The 20099-nt window shown below is 43.1% G+C and overlaps 1 protein-coding gene and 1 long non-coding RNA gene across 3 annotated transcripts in view; both read right to left on the bottom strand.

Annotated features, from left to right (window-relative positions):
* TLE1 (TLE family member 1, transcriptional corepressor) overlaps positions 1–6094 on the bottom strand; it is an 84323-nt gene extending 78229 nt beyond the window's left edge. For both annotated transcript variants that reach the window (XM_019736679.3, XM_019736681.3), the window contains exons 1-4: positions 4778–6094; positions 3895–3995; positions 2378–2441; positions 2225–2269 (exon numbers count right to left, since the gene is read on the bottom strand). In XM_019736679.3, coding sequence (XP_019592238.1) covers positions 2225–2269; positions 2378–2441; positions 3895–3995; positions 4778–4801 — 234 coding nt within the window. In that variant the 5' untranslated portion in view covers positions 4802–6094. The remainder of the gene's footprint in view (positions 1–2224; positions 2270–2377; positions 2442–3894; positions 3996–4777) is intronic.
* A 2798-nt stretch (positions 6095–8892) lies between these two features.
* The window catches only part of LOC148754992 (uncharacterized), a 107095-nt gene continuing 95888 nt past the window's right edge, over positions 8893–20099 (bottom strand). The window contains exon 5 of the long non-coding RNA XR_016019376.1: positions 8893–9125. This is a non-coding gene — a long non-coding RNA (uncharacterized LOC148754992). The remainder of the gene's footprint in view (positions 9126–20099) is intronic.

Below are 20099 nucleotides of genomic sequence, written 5' to 3'. Positions count from 1 at the left end.
ATGAGCACTTAGGCCATGCTGGTGATCAGGCGGCAAAAAGCATCAATTTGAGCCTGGCTACACCCTGGGGGCCAGACGTCACCAGTTTTAATAAGAATTATGATTACTAGCTGCACCAAATGTCTCCTCAGAACTTATTATTAATGTGTGACATTCAGAGGATGTTTTTCAAATGTAAGGCCACTTTAAACTGAATTATATAGCATTGCTTTGCACACCACTCTAGTTAAGGGTCTGTCAGCATTTACAATATAAACTAAATTTCAGGGGGCTGAATACCCTACTATGAAGAATGTGGCATCTCAGCTTTTCACATTTTTCAAATTACTGAGCCAATTATACACAGCATATTATTAACCCATACAGGCTCACGAAGGGACAGCGTAGACCCACAAATGCCTGATGGAGTACAGAAACTCGTTAGAAAACTATTTTCACACTATGGGGTTCCTGACCCTCTTCTCCCCTTCTTACTTTTTCCCTACTCGATAAAGAAGAGCTCACTCTGCCATGTAACCAACAGGAACCCAGAAGAATTACACACCTCCGTAGCTCCCCCAATAAATCCAGCACTAGCATACATCACACAAAGTGGCATTCCCTTGTAAAAGAGTCAGTGAGGTTATTAAATCCTTTGAGTTTATGAGTTTAAGAAAAAGCTCAGGCTCCTCTTACTCTTCCTGAATATTTGTTAGCAAAATTGTGCTTTTATGGTTAACTTAAAAAAAAAAAAAACGTGACAGGTTAGAACTTCTTGACCAACTGTATTTGCATAATTTATTTAAATGACCACAGATCTTCTAGCCCAATTACTATCAAGTTACAGATGCCTCAACATGTTTAAATGCACTAGCCATTTAAACACACAAAAACAAAGGCAGAAACCCAACATAAACTAGGCTACCAACTTTGCACATCAGAATAAAAATCAGCATTTTAAAAGGCCCAACTATATTATTAATGAAAGGACCTGAACTTCACTCTCTCTTTTCAAACACATATCTGAGAACAGATCTAATGTACAGGATGATAACTTAACGTTATGAAATCTATGATGAATTAAAAATCAAAGAGTGCAGAATTACAAAAGCGGAATTCAACTCTGAAACGCACTTGCTTAATGAAAGTCTTTGAATATAAGGAAGATCTGAAGGCTGAACTAATCAATTTCTCCACTGTGCCCCAGCCGGTCAGCCATGCTCTTTAATTTAATGAAACAAGGGTTTGAGATGAAATAGCACATATACATCAAGTAAGAATTGTATTGTTGCACTTTGAAATGTGTCCAACTGTGCAACTTCATCTGATGATAATTTTTTAAGAGGCAATCGATTTCTAAAAGACTTATTGTACCAGCGTCTTGATGAAAAAGTGAATGTCAGCATATCTCCAGAATACTTACACACCCTGCCATTAATGCTTTCTTTGGCAGACAATGGCTACTCAATCCAGGGTCCTTTGGGCTGAGCAATCATTTAGCTTTTCTTCCCTTATGAGGTCCTTAGTGCCTTGTTCCAGCTCAATACTCTTTTTATACACCATTATAGTAGCCATAAGTGTGAATTTTATGGGAACTTGCAAACTCATAGTCATAGCTACAGCTTTCCACTCACTAATCTTTTCACGCTTTTAAAACCACTAGAACTGAAGCAACTCCCTACATATGTTGTGACCATAAAAGAACACTTTTTTCTTTTTTTTTACATCCAAACCTGTATCAACTGAGAAATTTTTCAAAAAGATGTATGCTAATAGGCCATCAATCTTGAGTATCACTTTATGCAGCTCCAAAGCATAAAGAAAATTCCATAGTTAGTCATATACCTTGTTTAACCTTATTTAAAGACAAGAGTGTCTCACAGGTCCACACTTCTTTCCAAATCAGAACAAAAACATTAGCTATTCTCAACTTCAGCAACTCTACAGAATGCTCAGATCTTTCAAGAGGAGAATTTATCTATCCAGGTGGAAAAGTAAACTCAGAGTCTCAATTCCCATCTGCCTATACACAAGCTAGTTTACATTTTCAAAGCACCTCTCACCCAGTCATTTAAACATTTTGTAACTGTCAAGAAGCAATCCTTGCTGCAAAGTATTACCACCAATTTGCAAGAAGGGAAACCAAGGCAGAAAAATAGCACACAAACTCCCCACAAGACAAAGCCACTATTGAGAAAATCATGACTAATTTCTCATTACGGCTTAAGATTTAACTAATGCTTACCTGTTTATGCATTTCTATGTTTAATCCATATGACATTTCATAATACTGTAAGAAAAAAAGAACCAATCATTTCATTAATTCATGTTTTATGATGCTAAGAACATGTATTTGCTCATATTACATGAAAAGGAAAAAAATCTAATTGATACCTACCATCACATAGTGCCTCTGCATTTCTGTCTTTTCACTTGCCAGTTTCTCACATTCCAATTTAAGGCTACAAAAACAAAACAGGCAACTTAATGTAAACATTATGTCACTTGTTTTAACATCTGCCTCACATATTTACACTTCAAGTAAAAACAGACCAATTTGGAAAAGCCATAAACTATCTAGGTAAACACCCAAAAGCTTTGTCCCTGCATTTAACAGGGGAAAGAAATAAGGTGAACATTACAGGGTATCCATTCAGCTACTATTCTTTTTCTTCTTGGTGCATACCTGGTCAGATGCCAAAAATTATTAACAAAAATCTGGCAAAACCTCTGATCTACCCAGAAGACTGTTCCTCCTGGTGGTCATCTGTTCACTCCTATTTCCCTGAATCAAAGCGTGCTTCTCGAGACTCCACCAAAATCTGGCCTTTGCACAATCTTCAGTCTCAGGCAAAAGCTGCACTACCTTTGCCAATTCAAAGTCTCTAGCTTTGAAACACTGTACCTATAAAGTTACCTCTACAATTATTGGTCCCTTTTAAAACCTTTGATTTCCAAATCCCTGCCAAAATATGTCAAGCAGCTACTGCAGTGAAGTGGGTTGAAGTCCTCCCTGCTTGGTAAACACTGTGTGGGTAGGTATGCCTCAAGCTCTATAGAGATTATTATCTTCAAGTAGACAAAAGGTCAATAATCAGAAAGCCTCTGACAAAATAAGAAAATTCACACCCTAGCATCTGTGTTTTTTCTCAAGCAAGACAAAAATAAAAACTGTCATTACAGTTATTTCTTAGCTCTAATCAGCTAAGACTTCATAGGAATGAGAAACTAACATTTCTGGAAAGTCCACTATGGATGTGGTGCTTTACAAATAGTTCTTATTTGCAAATCTTTTGAAGTAGGTATCATTAGATGAAGAGACTAAAGCTGAGATGGATACAAATGTGACTCCAATCCCTTGTTCTACCCAAATCTACCCAGAAATGACGCCAAAGCAGGTGAGCTTTCCCTGACACACCCACCCCCCTCGTGATCACCAATGATGGGCACAGCTTAAAAGCATCTAGCGTTCCATAATGGACTTTGCCTCAGCCCAATTCTCTACCATAGCAAACAGCGATTTCAACACTGGCTTTGCCTCCCTGAACCGACACTCCAGGGCTGGGGCATCGACTGAACCAAGGTTTTAGCTCAGCCTGTTTGTTGCAAAACAAATAAATGAAGTGCAAACACTGACGGTTCTCATTTAACTCCTAAACACACGAAAACAGACTCCCTGGAACAGCAGCAAACCGGCAGAAGGGAAACAATGGGAGGAGGAGGAGACAAGAGAAGAGGCGGCCCGGGAAGAGCCAGGAAAGGGGGTAACGTGAATGACAGGTTTTAACTGCGACTCCACACGCCACCGCCTGGACACAAATACTAAGTACAGCCGCCGCCGCCACCCAGGGGCTGGGCGACGTGGGGCACGGGACTACCCGGGCGACCAGTCGCCCCGCGCGGGCCGACACGCACCTGTGATACTGAGCCTGCAGGAACTGGAATTCCTCCTTAATGCGGTCCAGAGACTCCGGAATAGTGAATTTGAAGGGCTGGCCTGCAGCCTGGTGCGGCGTCTGGGGGGCGACCAGCGAGGGGGACCGTGGGACGGAGATGCGGGCGGGTGGATAAAGCAGTTAGAGAACAGAGAGGTGGGTGGAACACAAACAAAAAATAAAGTTAGAAATGGCGGATAACGGAGTCCCGAACGCGAGTTTGCGCTTCACTTTGGGGTGGGGGAAAGTGGACACTCCGCTGACCCCCGGCTTCTAGAGGCTCTAAGTCCCCTCCAGCCTTTCCTGGGTCACCGGACTGGAGGCAAAGGGGTTCCCCGGAGGCCGGGGAGGACCAGGCCAGACTGTCGTCATCGCCGCGCCCTCCCCCACGGGGGCGATAAAGACCCCAGGGACTAGAGGAGAAAAACAAATCCCTAACGCTCCCCGTTCCCAGAGTCGCCAAGGCCACCTTAAGCGCGCCGGAACGGGGGCCGCATTGACATGCAAATAGGCGAGACCAGAAACAAAGCGGGGGGGGGCGCCCTCCCCTCCCCGCGGAAGGAGGATGTGGCTGCGGGAGCGAAACCCCGGCCTCTCCCGGTGCCCCCGTCACCCTGTCTAGACGTCAAGTAGGAGGTGACCCAGAAGAAACAGGGTGGGAGGAAGAATTGGGAGTTTCAGCCCACTACCCACCTCAAGAGAGCAGGGCCCGGGACCTCCCAATCTTGCAGCCCCGGAGACGAAGGGGTCCGTCAGAATGTAGCAGCCACCCGCCTCCCTACAGCACGGAAGAGTGCCTCCCGCCCCCCCCACCCCCCCCCCACCCACCACCAACCCCGTCTCCCCGGCCAGCCGCGCCTCACCGGGTGCCGGCTCTGCGGGAACATCGCTCTGGCGGCCGCCGCGGCTCTGTTCCCCGGCAACTCAATTCTCCGCTCAATTTCCAACTTTAATCCCGCCGAGAAAAATTAAGCCAGTAAGCCCGGCAGAAACGCGACGCGCAGGGGGCCCGCTGGCCACGCACGCAGGCGCGCTCGGCGGGGCGCACGGGCCACTCCGCGCCCGGCTGCTCCTGCTCCCGCCAGTGTGGGCTCCCGAGTTCAGGGCCACATCGTGGGGCACCCCGGGCCCAGCTGCTCGAAGAACCTCCGCGAGACCGCGCTGTTCTCCAACCCGCAGGCCTTAGCCGCCTGGGCGAGGAGGTGGGGGAACGGTGACTCCGGCGCGCTCCTGTAGGCGATCACTGTGCGCGGCAACCGTCCGGGCAAACAAATCCAGACGGGCTGTCTTCCTTTGCTCTTCTCCCGGTCTGCCTCCTCTCCGGGTTTTCCCCGCGGCGCCGGCAGCGGGCGAGGTGCAGGTGGCTGCCGGCTAACCCCACACAAACCAACCTAGTGACGTTTCGGAGCCGACCTTCGCGGGTCCAGGCAGCACCTTTGCCGGGCACTCGCGAGCCCCTAGAAAGCGGCGGGGAGCGAGGTCCCGGCCGCGGTGTAGGCTCCGCGCCCGGCGCCCCGCAGGCTCAACCCTGGCTGAGAAGCGCGGAATGACAGCGAGGCTGGGAAAGTGCGGAGGGCGCGCCGGGAGGCTGCCCCGCACACTCCGTAAGACCGACACTCGGTGTTCTCCGGGGTTGCACAAACCCTCCAGGCCCGACGGGGCTACTCCACGAAGGGCAGTCCCGCAGTCGCCCACTGCTCCACGAGGCCAGGGCGCATCCGGGAGCCGCGCCCGGTGAGCACTCGCCCCACACAACCCGTCCGGCCGCTTCGGACCCTTCCTGGGTCCTCTTTTTTTCCTTCCCTTCGTATGCCTCTACGTAAAGGGCGCTCCAGCCCGCTGCAAAGTTCTCTCACGGCCCGAGGTACGACATCCACGAGATGGTGGGAAGAAGAACAGGAGTGCGCTTCGCCGCTCGGCCTCCCTTCCCGGCCGGCAAACTCCGCGGGAGAGTCTGGAGTAGTCCGGGCAGCCGCAGCCCACCGGGATTAAGTCGCCGCGGACCGGCGAAGGTCCGGGTTGGTGGCGCGGGTCCCGCCCGGCCGTGAAAGGGTGGGGGTGGTGCAGTCGGCTGCCTCAGGGACGCAGGGCACAGAGAACCCGCCGACGCTGCTGCAGCTCCTGCAGTCGCCGTTCCTGCCACTGCCGCCGCCGCCCGCGCCTCTCGCGCCGGTTACATTAACACGCGGTTTCACACTCCGGAGCTAACCAGCGCGGGCCCCGCCCAGCCCTGGGCGGGCGGGGGACGAGAGCACCAAGCCGGCGGGCGACGTGGGCCCGGACGGCTGGGAGGGGGAGCAGGAGGCCAGCGTCAGCCAATCGCATGCGCGGTGCCCAACGTGGGGTGCTGACGCACCCTCCCCGGAGCCTATGGCGGCGCAGCACTGGACAGGCCTCCTCCCTCCTATTCCCCCTCCCCTCCCACTCCACTTGCTTCCATCTCTGCTGTTTCCACCGTCTCCCCTCCTGTCCCTCCCACCCCTCCTCAGCCAGCCGCGTCCTCCCGGGCTCGGTGAGGAACTGTTCCTGGAGGAGCCGCGGGACGCTGAAGCCAGCCAATGGGAAGCTGCGAGACGCGGAGATTGGCACTGTGGATGGGAAGGTCGGTGGGAAGGAGAGTGGCGGGGCCCGGCTGTCAATCAAAGTAACGTGGGGCCTGGGAGGGAGCGCGCGGGAACGCGAGAGCGAGAGGGACCCGCAAGTGTGCAGCCACGGAAACTGGGGGTTCGAGTTTGCAAAATTCCTGCCACTGTTCACTTTTTCACTTTTCCCTTAAATGAAAATCCTGAGATTACAGTGAAAGTAACTCAGCGACTAACGGCGTAGTTTCTTATGGGAGGGGGGGGCTTTTTGGTAGTTGGAGCCAAATGCATCTTTTGGTGCTATCCCCTTGTTTGATGCTACTCTTTTCAAAGTGAGGTCACATTCAAAAATTTATCCGGTTTGTTTTTCCTTGGGCTGCCTTTACGCGGGTGCACGGGGAGTGGACTGTGCACTTGATGGAAAATAAGTGGGCAACGCATTTAGCTGGCGTATGTACACCAGCCGCATAAGACGAGGCTTTTAATGCCCACGCCCCCTTTGCACCCAAGGTGATAGGATTTGGTTTTTATTGGAGGATTTGAGACCACTTTGCGAAAAGGTCGGCCTGCTCTCGTTTATCGGGAAGTATACCCGAGGTGCTGCCAGTGTAAGGCACGCGCGTCCCAGTCGCAGATGCGATGCTTTGCCCCGGGGCTCGAAATCTAGGGTCCTTGTCTTAAAAGTTCCGACTTCTCTGTGTTGGGGAGTAAAGGACTGCTGAGAGTTTTAGGAGCCTCTCAGCAACATGACCGCGAGTCTGTTTCTAATTCCTGGAAACAAAGGGAGACAATGGGATAAACCAGCATTGAGACCTAAAAATCATGTCCTGCCCACCCCAGACCCATAGTTTGGGTGGTATCCAGGGCTGAGCCGTGTAAGGAACTAAATAAGAAGCGCTGGGTAAATAAGGTGGCTAAAATTATTATGAGGTGGATTTGAAACTTGACTTAAATAAAAGGGATTTTGAGATTTTCAATAAACGGGGCATACCATATAAATCTCTAGGTTTTGTCTGTTTCTCTAAATATACTGCGCAGCAGAAAACCTTCAATATTGCCGCATTTATACTTTTGTTTAAAGAACAGTTCAGTGGAGCTATTTCCACATGATTGGTGAGTGACTAATGCTATTTTGGCCAAATGGTGGTGAATTCTTCCATGAGAAAGACACATCTTTGACAAGCATTCATGTTACCTTGGAATGTACTTACCAAGTTTTTAGTACTAATAACCCCACTGTCCTATTATTTTACTTTCAAGAGTCTTATGGAAAACAATTTATTTAACCAGAAATACATTTTATTTTACAGAGATCTTTTCCTTGAAATATTAAAAGAATCATTTTGGATAATACATGTCACTGTTACAGTTTTTAAATATGTATGATATTGTTTTGTCTATAACTGCATCAATCCCAAACATCAATTATAAATGAAAAATTAAACGAGTTATTTTAGCCAGCTGTACAAGACCATTGTAAATTCTTAAACAAATTGGGCATTGCGGCTTTGCAGTGTTCTTACCATATTAAGTAGAGTTAGGAAGGGGGTCATATTCATTTTGCTAAAATGGAGAATGGAAAGGAAGAAGCACTGCCCTCTTTTCTTGGTTAAATTTGGTGATGACCCGAGCAGGCTTGCGCCACATACAGGACTTCTTAAAATTATATGATCCCTGGGCAACTAAGCTTTGTCCTTTGACAGCCGGTCTGCCTTGAAATCTTCATCTAGTGTTTGGGCTACATGTGCTAATCTGTGGTCAGTTCATTCCATAATCAGCTTCAGGACTGTGTAGAAAGTGTTTGGATGTCACAAATATGTCAGTGCATGCTGGGACAACTGGGGCCACTGAGACTTCTTTCTCACTTACCCGAGTTTTGCTGTGATTTACTGGCACAGGCTGGTAATTAAATTTAAACAGAGAAAATTAAAGTGGTATATTTTGAGATAGGAACGGAAGTGTTGCTACTTCTTCTCTACTATCACCTTTCCATCCCCTTCAAAGCATTGTCTTCAAATGTTCTCTAATATAGCTGTTTACAGCAAACATGTTTGCTGTTACTCACTATATTTCCCAGTTTGCCATGGGTAAAATTGGAAACTCTCTTTTAACTAATGCTTCTTTACCAGTAGAATTTGAAACACCAGGCCTCTGATTTCCTTATAATGTAGTAACTGGAGAATAGAAAGAGTGATGATTTTAAAATTGGAAGGCCCGTAATTGTGTGCATAAAGATGGTGGGTTTTCAATGGCTTGTTTCTAGAGCAGCGCATCCTCCTTGAGAGAGGGAGAAGGCTGGGTCTCTTTTCAAGGTCATATTTTCTCTGTGATTGTCATGCTGTAATAATTATACTACAAAACTCATCAAACTGCATTACAAATTATGGTGTTTAAACAATCAAGTAGCTTTAATCTTATGTTTTAAATAAATAATATATGTGTAGATTGCCTACAGCCTGTTTAAAAGAAAATGGTCCTACTCATACCATCTATAATTTTGGTCTTCTATTTAAAGTCTATTAAACATAATCTTCTTTAACATATTCATATGTTATTTTTACATGAAATAGTATTAAGTATTCCACTTCTGTAGGAAATCGTCTCTGAAAAAAAGTTCCTTTTTTATCCTCTGCAAAAGAAACAAAAAGATTGTTAGATTGTTTGTTTTATCACTGATGCATATATGGGTATATTTTCATTCATTTGTTGATGATTATCAAATATTCAGCTCACCAATAGCATAAGCAAACTACAAAAACTAGATGTTATATATAGTATAAGTACTAGATACAGTAGGAAAATCTGCTGGTCATAGAAATTATGCATCGTCTTTTATATCTATTACTTTTTTATTTGAAATAATATGTCAATTTTTAAAAGATAAGTTTTGTAATTTTCTCTTCCTTTTAACTGTGAGTTATTGGCTGTACATTTCCTCATTAGACTTTTTTTTTTAATTGGGAGTTTCTTAAACCTAAGAATGTAAAGTCCAGAAGAAATTTTCCTAGCATTGCATTATGACCTTCCCCCCGCCCGCCCCCCCCCCCCACACACCCTTTTACCAAAGAAAAGGACAGGGTGGGCATGGGGGATGGAGGGGAGAAAGCAGAGAAGAAGAAAAAAATCAGTAGCAGATCCATGCAGCAGTAAAACCTCAAATAAAATCACATCCAAAGAATCTCTTGTGGTTTCACACAATATGGTAAAATTAGAGATTGCAGGAAACCAACTAAATTAAACTGGGAGCATTTGAAGAGAAACGAGCAGACTTTATGAAAATGACACATTGGCTGACCAGTATGCTTTTTTATCAACATTTTTTTTGTTGTTGTTAAGACGCAGATCAAAGGAACCTGCATATGTTTTCATTTTGTTCTAACTAGAAAATTACATCCAGATGTTTAATAGGCATTTGGTTGGTTTTTCAGCATTGATTAGATATGTTGGTTCTGTTTGCTTACAAGTGTAGCCGGATCATTAGCTAATGCAAAGAAATGTTTGCTGTGAGTTGCTAATTAGGGCTTTTGGAAACCCTCCATGCTCAAGAACAATTTGTACAGTGGCCAGAAGAACTTGTGGGACTCGGGGAAGTTGTTTTCCCTTTTCTTTGAGGGTGGGGAGAAGCAGACAACCCCGATCTCTAATCTCCCTTAGCCTACAGGGATTGCGAAGCTATCCCTGAGGATTGGAGTGCAAATAAATTAGGAAGAGACCACACAGACACTCCCAAACACAGCGATAAATGTGCTTTCTGGAACTGCCACCATGCTGTCTTTGAGGATGGGGGGAGTGAACATCTAAAACACTGAACATTAACATGTAGAAGATGCTTGGTGCTAATGTTATCAAATACACAGCCTTTTTAAGTATACTTTAGAGACAGATGGGAAAGCCCTTTATGACAAACGAGTGTACTTGAATTCATTACTGTAGTAGTTATAATTAAAAATGTCTCCTTTGCAATTTTAGTACTTTTACAAGGTACAAGAGACCAAGCTTGGGAAGGGGAAGGCTGGGGCTAGTGAAAGGAGTGAGGAGGGGCGGAATTTTGGAGCCAAGGATGAGCCTGGGAGGAAATGCAGTGTTTACTTTCACAGCCCACCTACTTGTTTACCTTGTTAAAGCCCCAAAACTTGTAGGAGATTACCCATTCACAAGGCATTCAAATAAACTGAGGATTTGAGGCACCAGCCTGATAAGCATCTTATCTGGCCAATCATGTTTTTAAAAACAGCTAGCCTGCAGAATAACACCACCTCTGCAGGGGTCGAACTTTTGTTTATTTAAGTCTGTATTTCTAGAGAGGTATTGGGCCCTATAAGCCATCTGGAAGTGTGGCTACAAACGCCAGCGTAGCATGTTCTTCTGCGTATTGATGCTCCTTCTAGACCTGTTTACGCCTTGTGCACAGGTATGGCACACTCCTACGTGTTAATGTAGACTGATTAATTTGGGATTTTCACACCAGTAGAATATATTCATTATTTGTCCTTGAAATAGTTCAAGCAAAGGGCCTTTCTGTCAGAGCTTTCCAAGTCCACTTAAGGAGGTGATGCTCTTGAAAAACCAGGACAGTATTTTGGGGCAAAATCAGATACTGCCTGAAGCTCAGGCCGTAATAATGGGTCTCTGTGAAGTTAGCCACCCATTGCTCCCACCCCAGTCCCTTTAACCCATTCTAAAGTCTGAGAAAAGTTGGGATAATACACTTTTTTATTCTTTCAGTTTAGCATTTAGCTCAACAGAAGCTGAAAGGCATTTGGTAGACAAAAGAAAATAGTTAAAGGCAGCACCTTTGATGTCCCTTCCTGCATATGCCCGTAACAAGAGCTGTCCTTAGCCCCTCACTGCTCTTCCATTGACCCACCTTGCTACAGGCCCTAGACTTGCTAGGAAATGAACATTAAACTGAGACACCTTTCCTTTTATCTTAAAAGCTTTTGCTTTGGCAGTCTCATTTAAATAACTTTTCTTCCTTGAAGCTAGCAAGTTCTTTGAAGGGTTAATGCTTGAGTTCAGCTAATCTGTGATCTCTTGCTATTCATGGTTGAAGGCAGGTGAACTCGGGGGATGGAAAAGGGGCTAGAAGGCAAGTAAATATTCCAGATTATCTCTATGGATTCTAGAATGTCAAGTCTAGGCCTTGACGAACAAGTCAAATGACATAAATACAGAATGTTGGGGCTAGAAGGCAAGTAAATATTCCAGATACCTCCACGAATTCTAGGATGGCAAGTCTAGGCCTAGATGACAAGTCAAGTGACATAAATACAGAAGGTTGGGACATTCCACAAGACAACTGGCCTGGGCTCTTTAAAAAGTCAGTGTTATGAGAGGTGGGGGGTGGGAGGGTGGGAAGTGGGAGGACTATTCCCTAAAAACAAAGACATATAATGAAAATGCAGTATGCGAATCTTTATTGGCTCCTGGTTGGAAAAAAACCCAGAAAAACCCACAGCAATTATAAAAGACATTCTTGGGCAGTTTTAATGTGGGCTGGATATTAAGTAAAATGGAATTATGGCTATCTTTTTTTTTAATGTGAGAATATGGTAGTTGTGTATGAGGATGTCATTCTTAGAAGACTCATGGTGAAGCATGCAACTTCAAATGATGTCTGCAACTGCAATTAAAAAGTGCAATTTTTTTGAAGGTTAAAGCAAGAGAAAGAAAATTTGGCAAGAACTCAACAGTTACAGAATTTAGGGATAAAGTCTGCAGTTATTCATTTTACTATTCTTTCAACTTTTCCATTTGAATTTTTCGTGATAAAAAGTTTGGGAAAATAATTGTACATTCATTGTCTACATCTTTTCCTTCATATGTTAAGTGTAAATTCCCTTTGGAGTTAAAAGATTGGCTTACAATATTTCTTGTTTTAAAAACTAGGAAAAAAGTGGTGATTTGATTTTATTTTATTTTTCTTGTCATGGAAAAGCTGTCATACTAGTAACCAAAGTATTACCCAGTGTTTTTGCACTGGATCTTTGAGTTCTTTTATTATTTGTGCTATTTTATTTTTGTTTGTTTCTTCGGTAGTCTCAAATATCCATTAGTTATCAATTAATATAAAGTGGAAATCTTTAGATAAATTAGGGCATTACATTAGCAATCCTTTAATGCATCGTTTTGTGGGCTATCAAGCTCAGAATCACCAGAAAATCTATAAAAAAAGAAAACTTTTATGTAAATTAAGGATAACGGAGTAGCAAATGAATTTCATTTTAATTTCTTAATTCCCGTTATAGTTATTCTGCTGGACTTTTCATCACTTGAGCCTAGCAATGAAATTTATAAAATTGATTTGGAAATGTCCTTAATATTTTGAAATATAATGATGAAACCGGTTATCATTCTGTGTACTAAGCTTTGAATATTATTAAGCTTGCAAAGAAATGAAAATAGCGCTAAATCTTGGATGATGATGTTATGCTCATCTAGAATCACAGAGGCAAGTATCTATAATATGCTAATAAACAGTTTTCCAGAAAAGCCCTGAAAAGTGACAGGGCATAATCTGAGAGTTGACCGTTGAAATGCTGCATCCATCATTTTTTTTTCTTCAATAGTAACAATTTAGCATGTTTTTTTTTTAATTATTATTACCATTATGTTTATTGAAAGGAAAAATTTCTGTGACAATGGTAAACAGATTCTGGTTTGCGTGTGTGAATAGATTAAATCCACAACTTCCAGTGAAAAACTTGAGTGTCTTACCTTAAGGGAGACAAATATGAACATACAGGGAAACCAGGACTTTTTACACACAGTGACTAATCAGTCTGTCCAATATTTCTAGCCACCATCCACATAAGCAATGATTATGTAAAAGGAAAATGTTAAAAATAACTGTTTCAACAAGACAGGAAAAGCCCCAAGAGGACAGTTGCTGCTCTGGTTTTCCCCATTTGCAGCCTCCACACTTCAGAAGAACTGGCAAGCTACAATTGGCACTTAAAAAAGTGTTACAAAACACTGACAAGTATTGGAGAAATGTTGATTAATGTAAACAGCCTGCCTCAAGGAATTATAACCTTTCTAAAGAAAACTGGTTTTCCAATTAGCATTTCTATAGAGACAGGTATCTTCAGGTAACTCTGGGGAGTGTTTCAAGAAGTTATTTGCCTTTGCTGGAGAGAGGGGATGTTATCCTAGCTACATGTTTAATTTCTGAAAATTAAAAAAAAAAAATTACATTGATAGGTTGAAAATCAATGGGCCTTAAAAAGGCAGGAAATTCTGACGCATGCTTCAACATGGAGAAACTAGAAGGACATTATGAAAAGTGAAATAAGCCATACACAGAAAGGCAAATACTGTATGACTGCTTATATGAGGTATGTAGAGTAGTCAAATTCAGAGATAGAAGATAGAAAGAATAGAGGTTGCCTGGGGTTGGGAGAGGGAGGAATGGGGATTATTGCTCAATAGATGCGGAGTTGCAGTTTTGCAAGAGGGAAAGAGTTCTGTGGATGGATGGTGGTGATAGTACCACATTGTGAATGTTCCTAAGGCACTGAACTGTGTACTTAAAAATGGTTAAGTTGATAAATTTTATATTATGTGTATGTTACCAATTTTTAAGTCAGTAGGATTCTGATTTGTTTGTTTGTTTGTTTGTTTTTTGTCTTGCATGAGTTTTACAATGGATTCTCATCCTATTCATTTTCTAAATGTGCATTTACCTACCGTTTGTTTATCGAGCACTTACTATGTGTCCGACACTGTTCTAAGAGCTTTACTTGTTTGTATTACCTCATTTGACCCTCACATCATTTCTGTTAGGCAAATACTATTATCATCACTGTTTCACTGACAAGAAACCTGAGGCGCAGTGCTTTCCCAGAGTGACCTGTGTTAGCTGGGTTTTGAACCCTCGTGCTCCAGAGAGCTCACTAGCAGCCACCAGCCAGAGCTGAGTCCTTAGTTACCCTTCACAGCGCAGTGCCATGTCTCACTCGGCTCTCACTAGATCACTTCCCTCATCGATCTACTGATAGGAAAACATTTATATGTGTTTTGCCCACGAGCTTGGTAGGATGGATTTCTCTTGGTACTTTTGAGGTGAGGTTGATACTTTAAAAATTTATATTTCTGTAAACTGAGCTAACAGCTGCCTCGGGGCTCTAAAATTGTGTCTGCCAGCAGAGAAATGCAACCACCTTCAGTTGTGTGCTTTCTGGCAGCACCCAATCCATACCCCAAATTGCAGTTCAGCAGAAAAGGTGGGCTCAATAGCCAGCTGAAGCAGAGGAATAATGGAGACTAAAAGTTTTAATTTTCTCTAGGACAGCAGAGCAACCGTCCTTATTTACAACTTCACCAATGATAACATTAAAAAAAAATAAGAAAATGGGAACATACGTAGTTTTATGATTAATAATGGCTTTCACTATATGTAGTCTGGGTCCTGATAACATGTTTGGAAATATTTGACCTGTTGAATGTGGATGGATTTGTTTTATCCTACAAAGCCCTCTTAAAATCAATGGCTTTCACATATCTTTCACTATGAACCATACTAAAATGTTTTAAATGTCAGTCCAGTTTTCTCTCTTTCACATACGCAAGTTGCAGCCCACAATTTAAAAATATTGCATTAAATTATGATGTTGTATTAGTCAGGATTCTCCAGAGAAACAGAACTAGTAAGAGATAGAGAGACTTATTATAGGAATTGGTTCACATGGTTATGGAAGCGACAGAGTCCCACAATCTGCCATCCACAAGCTGGAGAACCAGGAAAGCCAGTGGTATAATTCAGTCTGAGTCTGAAGGCCTCAGAACAGAGGGGCCACTTGTATGAGTCCCGGTAAACCAGGAGAACCAGGAGCTTGATGCCTCAGCTCAACAAGAGAAGAGAGTTCTCCCTTCCTTTTCCTTTTCATTCTATTTGGGGGGCCCCCAATGGATTGGATGCCCACCCACATTGGTGAGGGTGATCTTTACTCAGTCTACTGAATCAAATGCTAATTTCTGGAGACACCCTCATAGATACAACCAGAAATGTCTCTGGGCATCCCTTAACCCATTCAGGTTGATACACAGAATGAACCATCTTAACTATAGAGTTTTTCAATTCAATTATTAATACCTCCAGCTTATGGAAAGTCATTAACATTAACCCTAAAACCATATTCATGAAAAATGGTGACACCAGACTACTCAATAACATTAGGATGCACTGTTCTTTCCTTTACACTTTTTCTAATGATAAATCATAATCTCTGCCTTAAATGAAGTTATAGTCTAAGTTCCAAATCAGTAGGACTCAGAGCTCTTCAGAGAATTTCCTGAATAATTCTTTTGTGACTCCCTTCTCTGCTGGCCCTTTTCTGCCTTTTCCCCCTCCCCTCTCAGCATGCCCATTCCATCTCCCACATCCCATGGCATTCCTCAGACACCACTCCCAAGCCTAGAGTGATATAAGGAAAAGAGCACCAGGTTCTTAGAGGGTCCTGAAATGGAATTCCTGTCTGGCTCTAACTATATGACCTTGGGCAAAACACTTCTCTCTGGGTCTCAGTTTCCTCACCTATAAAATCAGGATAATAGCACAGGTCTCTCAAGGTGGTTGCCTGGACTGAAAGAGATTAACTGAGATAACTAGTGTAGTACTTATAGTACTTATCACTGTGGTTGCCCGAACAACCTGGTCCCTTTCCCTTTTTTTTTTTTTTTTTGCCTGGGGCTTGATAAAGGCCCTGCTTTAAGATACCAGGAGCTGGGAAAGTACCACGTCTGCCAGGCTGCATCCTGGAAGATCAGACTGCAGCAGGATTCAGAAAGTGTGTTCTGTGGAACTCGAGTCCTGTCATGGCCCAATACTCAGGCCCAGGAAATACATCATCACGGTGTTTCTCAGCTGCTGGACAAATGGATCTCAGGGAAAGGCCAACCCACCCACCTTGAATGCCCTCCCACCCCAATGTCTATTCATACGCTATTTGATAAGAAAAAAACACTAGTACACGTATGTTTTTGGAAGTAAAATACAATTTGGGGAGGAAGGGGTATGAAAACAAATAATGAACAACAGTTATTTTTTAACTGAATATATAACAGTTATTTTTTTGTAGCTAACTGCCCTGAGTTGCCCATTTAGATAATATAATAAGAAAAAAAAGTGGCTAACTAGCGAGAGGTTAATGGAATTAGGTCCCAAATACGCTCTTCTTGAATGTCATGCCATCTCACCCAATGGATATGAAGTCGTACATTGGAAAGACCTTGAGAAACACATATAGAAATTAGGAGGTAAATTAGATTTCAGCTGAACTCCTTTTAGGAATGTGATCTGGTCTAGGGTATTTTTGGACTGGAACTTCCACTTTCCTCCTGAAGACTTCCCTTTCACATCATCTGTTTTGTTAGTAATGGCCAAGGTCTCAAATCTGTGAATAAGGTTTAGTGAGAATTGACAAGCCCTGGCGAAATAAGAATCCTCATGTCTGTGGGTTGCTGTTACGTGCTAGAAGCCAAACTCAGTTATCTTTGAATTCAACAATTCTCTGTCTACTCTTTAGGAACTCTTCCACGTGTCTTTCTTCATTTGAAATCTTTTTTTGAAATCAGGCCTATTTTATCAAAACAACAACCCCCGCCCCCCCCCAAAAAAAAGTAAAAATACAAAACCTTCATTTATGAGAAAGAGAAAAAGAAGGGATTTCTCTAGATTTGGCTTTTTCTGGTAAGGAAAAATTAAACCATCAGGTAAACAATCTTAGCTACTCAGATCAGGCTTAAAAAAAAACAAAAAACACCTCATGATTAGCTGCTTTATACATAGACCAATTCTACCAGCTTTTACATCACAATTACTCCCCTCTCCCACTGCAACCATTTAAGAAAAAGTTCTATTTGGGAAGATAGAACAAAGCCCATCTTTATGCTGTGAACGGTGCATTGAGCTCCCAGGGTTGGAGGAGGGGAGAAGAGGAAGGAATAAGGAAGAACCAGGGAGGAGAAGGTGGTACTTAGTTCTTAAATTTCACTCAGTAAGAATTCCTTCGATGTCAAATGGGAAAGCATCTCTAAAATTTGCAGTCTGTCAGCTGTTATCCAATGTCTTCAAACAAATCCTTGGAAACACACCCCAGTTTTTCAAGAGGCGTGTTCACATAATAATAGATTAGTGGGCATTAGAACCAGCATGGACTGGTAGGTCCACAATTACACTGGGTGAGAATTAGGAAATTCTTTCCTAGGAATGAAGTATTCTCACTTCCATCATCCTTTTGGGTTGAGTATAGAAGGTGGTTTTGGGGAAAGGAGGTAGGGAGGGTGTTGGTTGTGTGTGGAAGAGGTTAATGTTGGGAATTTTTATTTCCACTGCAAAAGGAGCCTAAAATGTTCCTTCCGTGAACCCTGTCATTCACATTTTGAAAACACCGAGCTCGTTTTTGACAGCCAGGAAAGATGTTCCTGAAAAGCACAGATGGAGTCCACTCTAGCAGTAGTAGTATCAGTTTTTTGCCTGAAGCTGGGCTTCGTGGCTTGGGTACTTCTATTGTTTCTTATTATTATTCTATTGTTTTTTAAATGCTTACTGGCTTTGGCAACCTTGTGCTTATCACCATTGCCAAGAAGTTTATGGAAGTATAAGCCAGTGAGAGTTTACCCATTCTAAGTTTTGAAAACGTTTTATTTCTTCATAGTTATATGCTTTAATAAAGACAACTATGTAAATATATACTATCGACGAAAGACCTGACAACGTTACTAGTTTAAATACCACAAGACGTGCACTATATACTTCAGTTGTTCAGTGTTCTTACAAAAACGGTCATGAGATAGTTGCTGTTCACACAGGTACATGGGCAATCTTAAACACTGATAAGTTAGCTGTCTCCTCCCCACCTCCCCGGCTCCTCCCCCACCTTCCCACCCCTGCCCCACCAAGCCTGAGAACAGCTGCTGCTTCACACTTTGAAAGTCAGGCCAACAAATCTAGAGAATGCAAATAGATTTAGAAACTTGTGAAGTGCTTTTATTCCCTTCACAGACTTATATTGCAAAGTGGATTGCTGTGCAAATGTAGGGGGTAAAAAAGAATAGGGAAGAAAAGAATGCGTTGGCTTTGTCTGCCCAGGGTTTGCGTGTAGGGTGATTTTTTTTTTTTTTTGGATGAAATGTGGGATTTTAACTGTGCTCACAGTCAGCTTAGGCAGCCTCTGAAAGCTCTTCTTGTCAGACAGCACCCTAGATAGAAGGACCCATTGTTTTCTAAATGTGCAGTTATCACTCTTCCCTTTACCCTTTTCTTTTGGACCTTTTAGTGTTTGCTTTATCAGAATATTTTAATCCCTAATGTGGTGACTTGGTGTAATTTATCTCATTAAGCCCATCCTATTTTCTTCTGTTTACACGACTAATATTATTGTGTTTTATAGAGCTTATATCAACAAGCCACTTCTTTGTCCCCATTGTTTCATCTCTAGGCCAAGAATCAACAAATGAAGTTTTTATCTTTCTAATCTTGGACCTCACCTACTTGTCATTCAGTTTGTAGAGATTGCATGAAGAGCATGTTCCTTTGAAAACAAAGCGAGGATTTATTTTTATGACCTAAAAACAAACAATTGCCTTTCTCAAAAGGTCCTGGTCAACCCTTTTATGAGTATAGTCTGGCAAAGCCTCACCTTACAAGGGGGAAAAAAGCATATACTTCCTTGTGGGTTGAAAGCCCAAAGTCCCCTAGCAGTAATGCCCCACTCCCTAACTTATTTCTTTCATAGTATATAGAATATCCTAGAAGCAGGGAACTGGAACACTGGAAGGCACCTGGTGAGGTTATCTTGTCCAAATCCCTGCCCTTCAGCACGACCACATCAAGACAGACAGAGAACCAGTCTTGTCTTTAAACGTCTCTGAACCTGTCACATACTTAAATTGTCATGTCCAAAAATTCATTTTCCAGCCTAATTAAACTTTTGTCATTTCCACACTCTTTTTCTTTTCCAGATTGAAAATAAGTTGAGTACCATCCTCAGGGAATAACTCCCTGTAAGGCAGTGGTTCTCAAACTTTAGTGCACGTCAGAACGACCTGGGAGTTTATGAAAAACACAGATTGCTGGGCCCCACCCCCCAGGGTTTCTGATTACAGAGGTGGAGGAAGCCTTGAGAATTTGCATTTCTAGCAAGTTTCCAGGTGATGCTGATGCTGTTGGACCAGAGACCCCACTCTGAGAACTGCTGATTCTAGGAGCTCTAAAGGAGAAATATGAGGATAATTAAGAGGCAGAAACAGAAGGCTCTGACAACTGATAATAATCAGTTAAACAAGTTACCCTCCATATGGAATATGGGGTTCAGTTATCCTCTACTTAGAGAACGCTAAATGCCAATCAGGTAAGTTCTGTGCTGTCACTGAGCTCACAAGCTCAGAGTCCAGTGTGGGAGGCTGGCCACGAACAGTTTAGGACGTTAGCCATTAACACAGGGAACTGTGTGAGGACAGATGAGGAACGCGGTGTCCACGAAGCTAGGTGGGGAAGAGGCCTGCCTGGAAGGCTTCCTATAGAACTGGAAGCGTGAGTAGTTCCTGAGTTGATTCTTAAAGAAAGGCAGGTATCCAGACAAAGGGTCAGGGCTAGGCATGG

The sequence above is a fragment of the Rhinolophus sinicus genome, chromosome 16, assembly GCF_057876585.1.
Source record: "Rhinolophus sinicus isolate RSI-liver-muscle chromosome 16, RSI-T2T, whole genome shotgun sequence".
In the NCBI taxonomy this organism is placed as follows: Eukaryota; Metazoa; Chordata; class Mammalia; order Chiroptera; family Rhinolophidae; genus Rhinolophus; species Rhinolophus sinicus.
The sequence above is the reverse complement of the archived record's forward strand: the minus strand, read 5'-3'. Positions and strand labels throughout refer to the sequence as shown.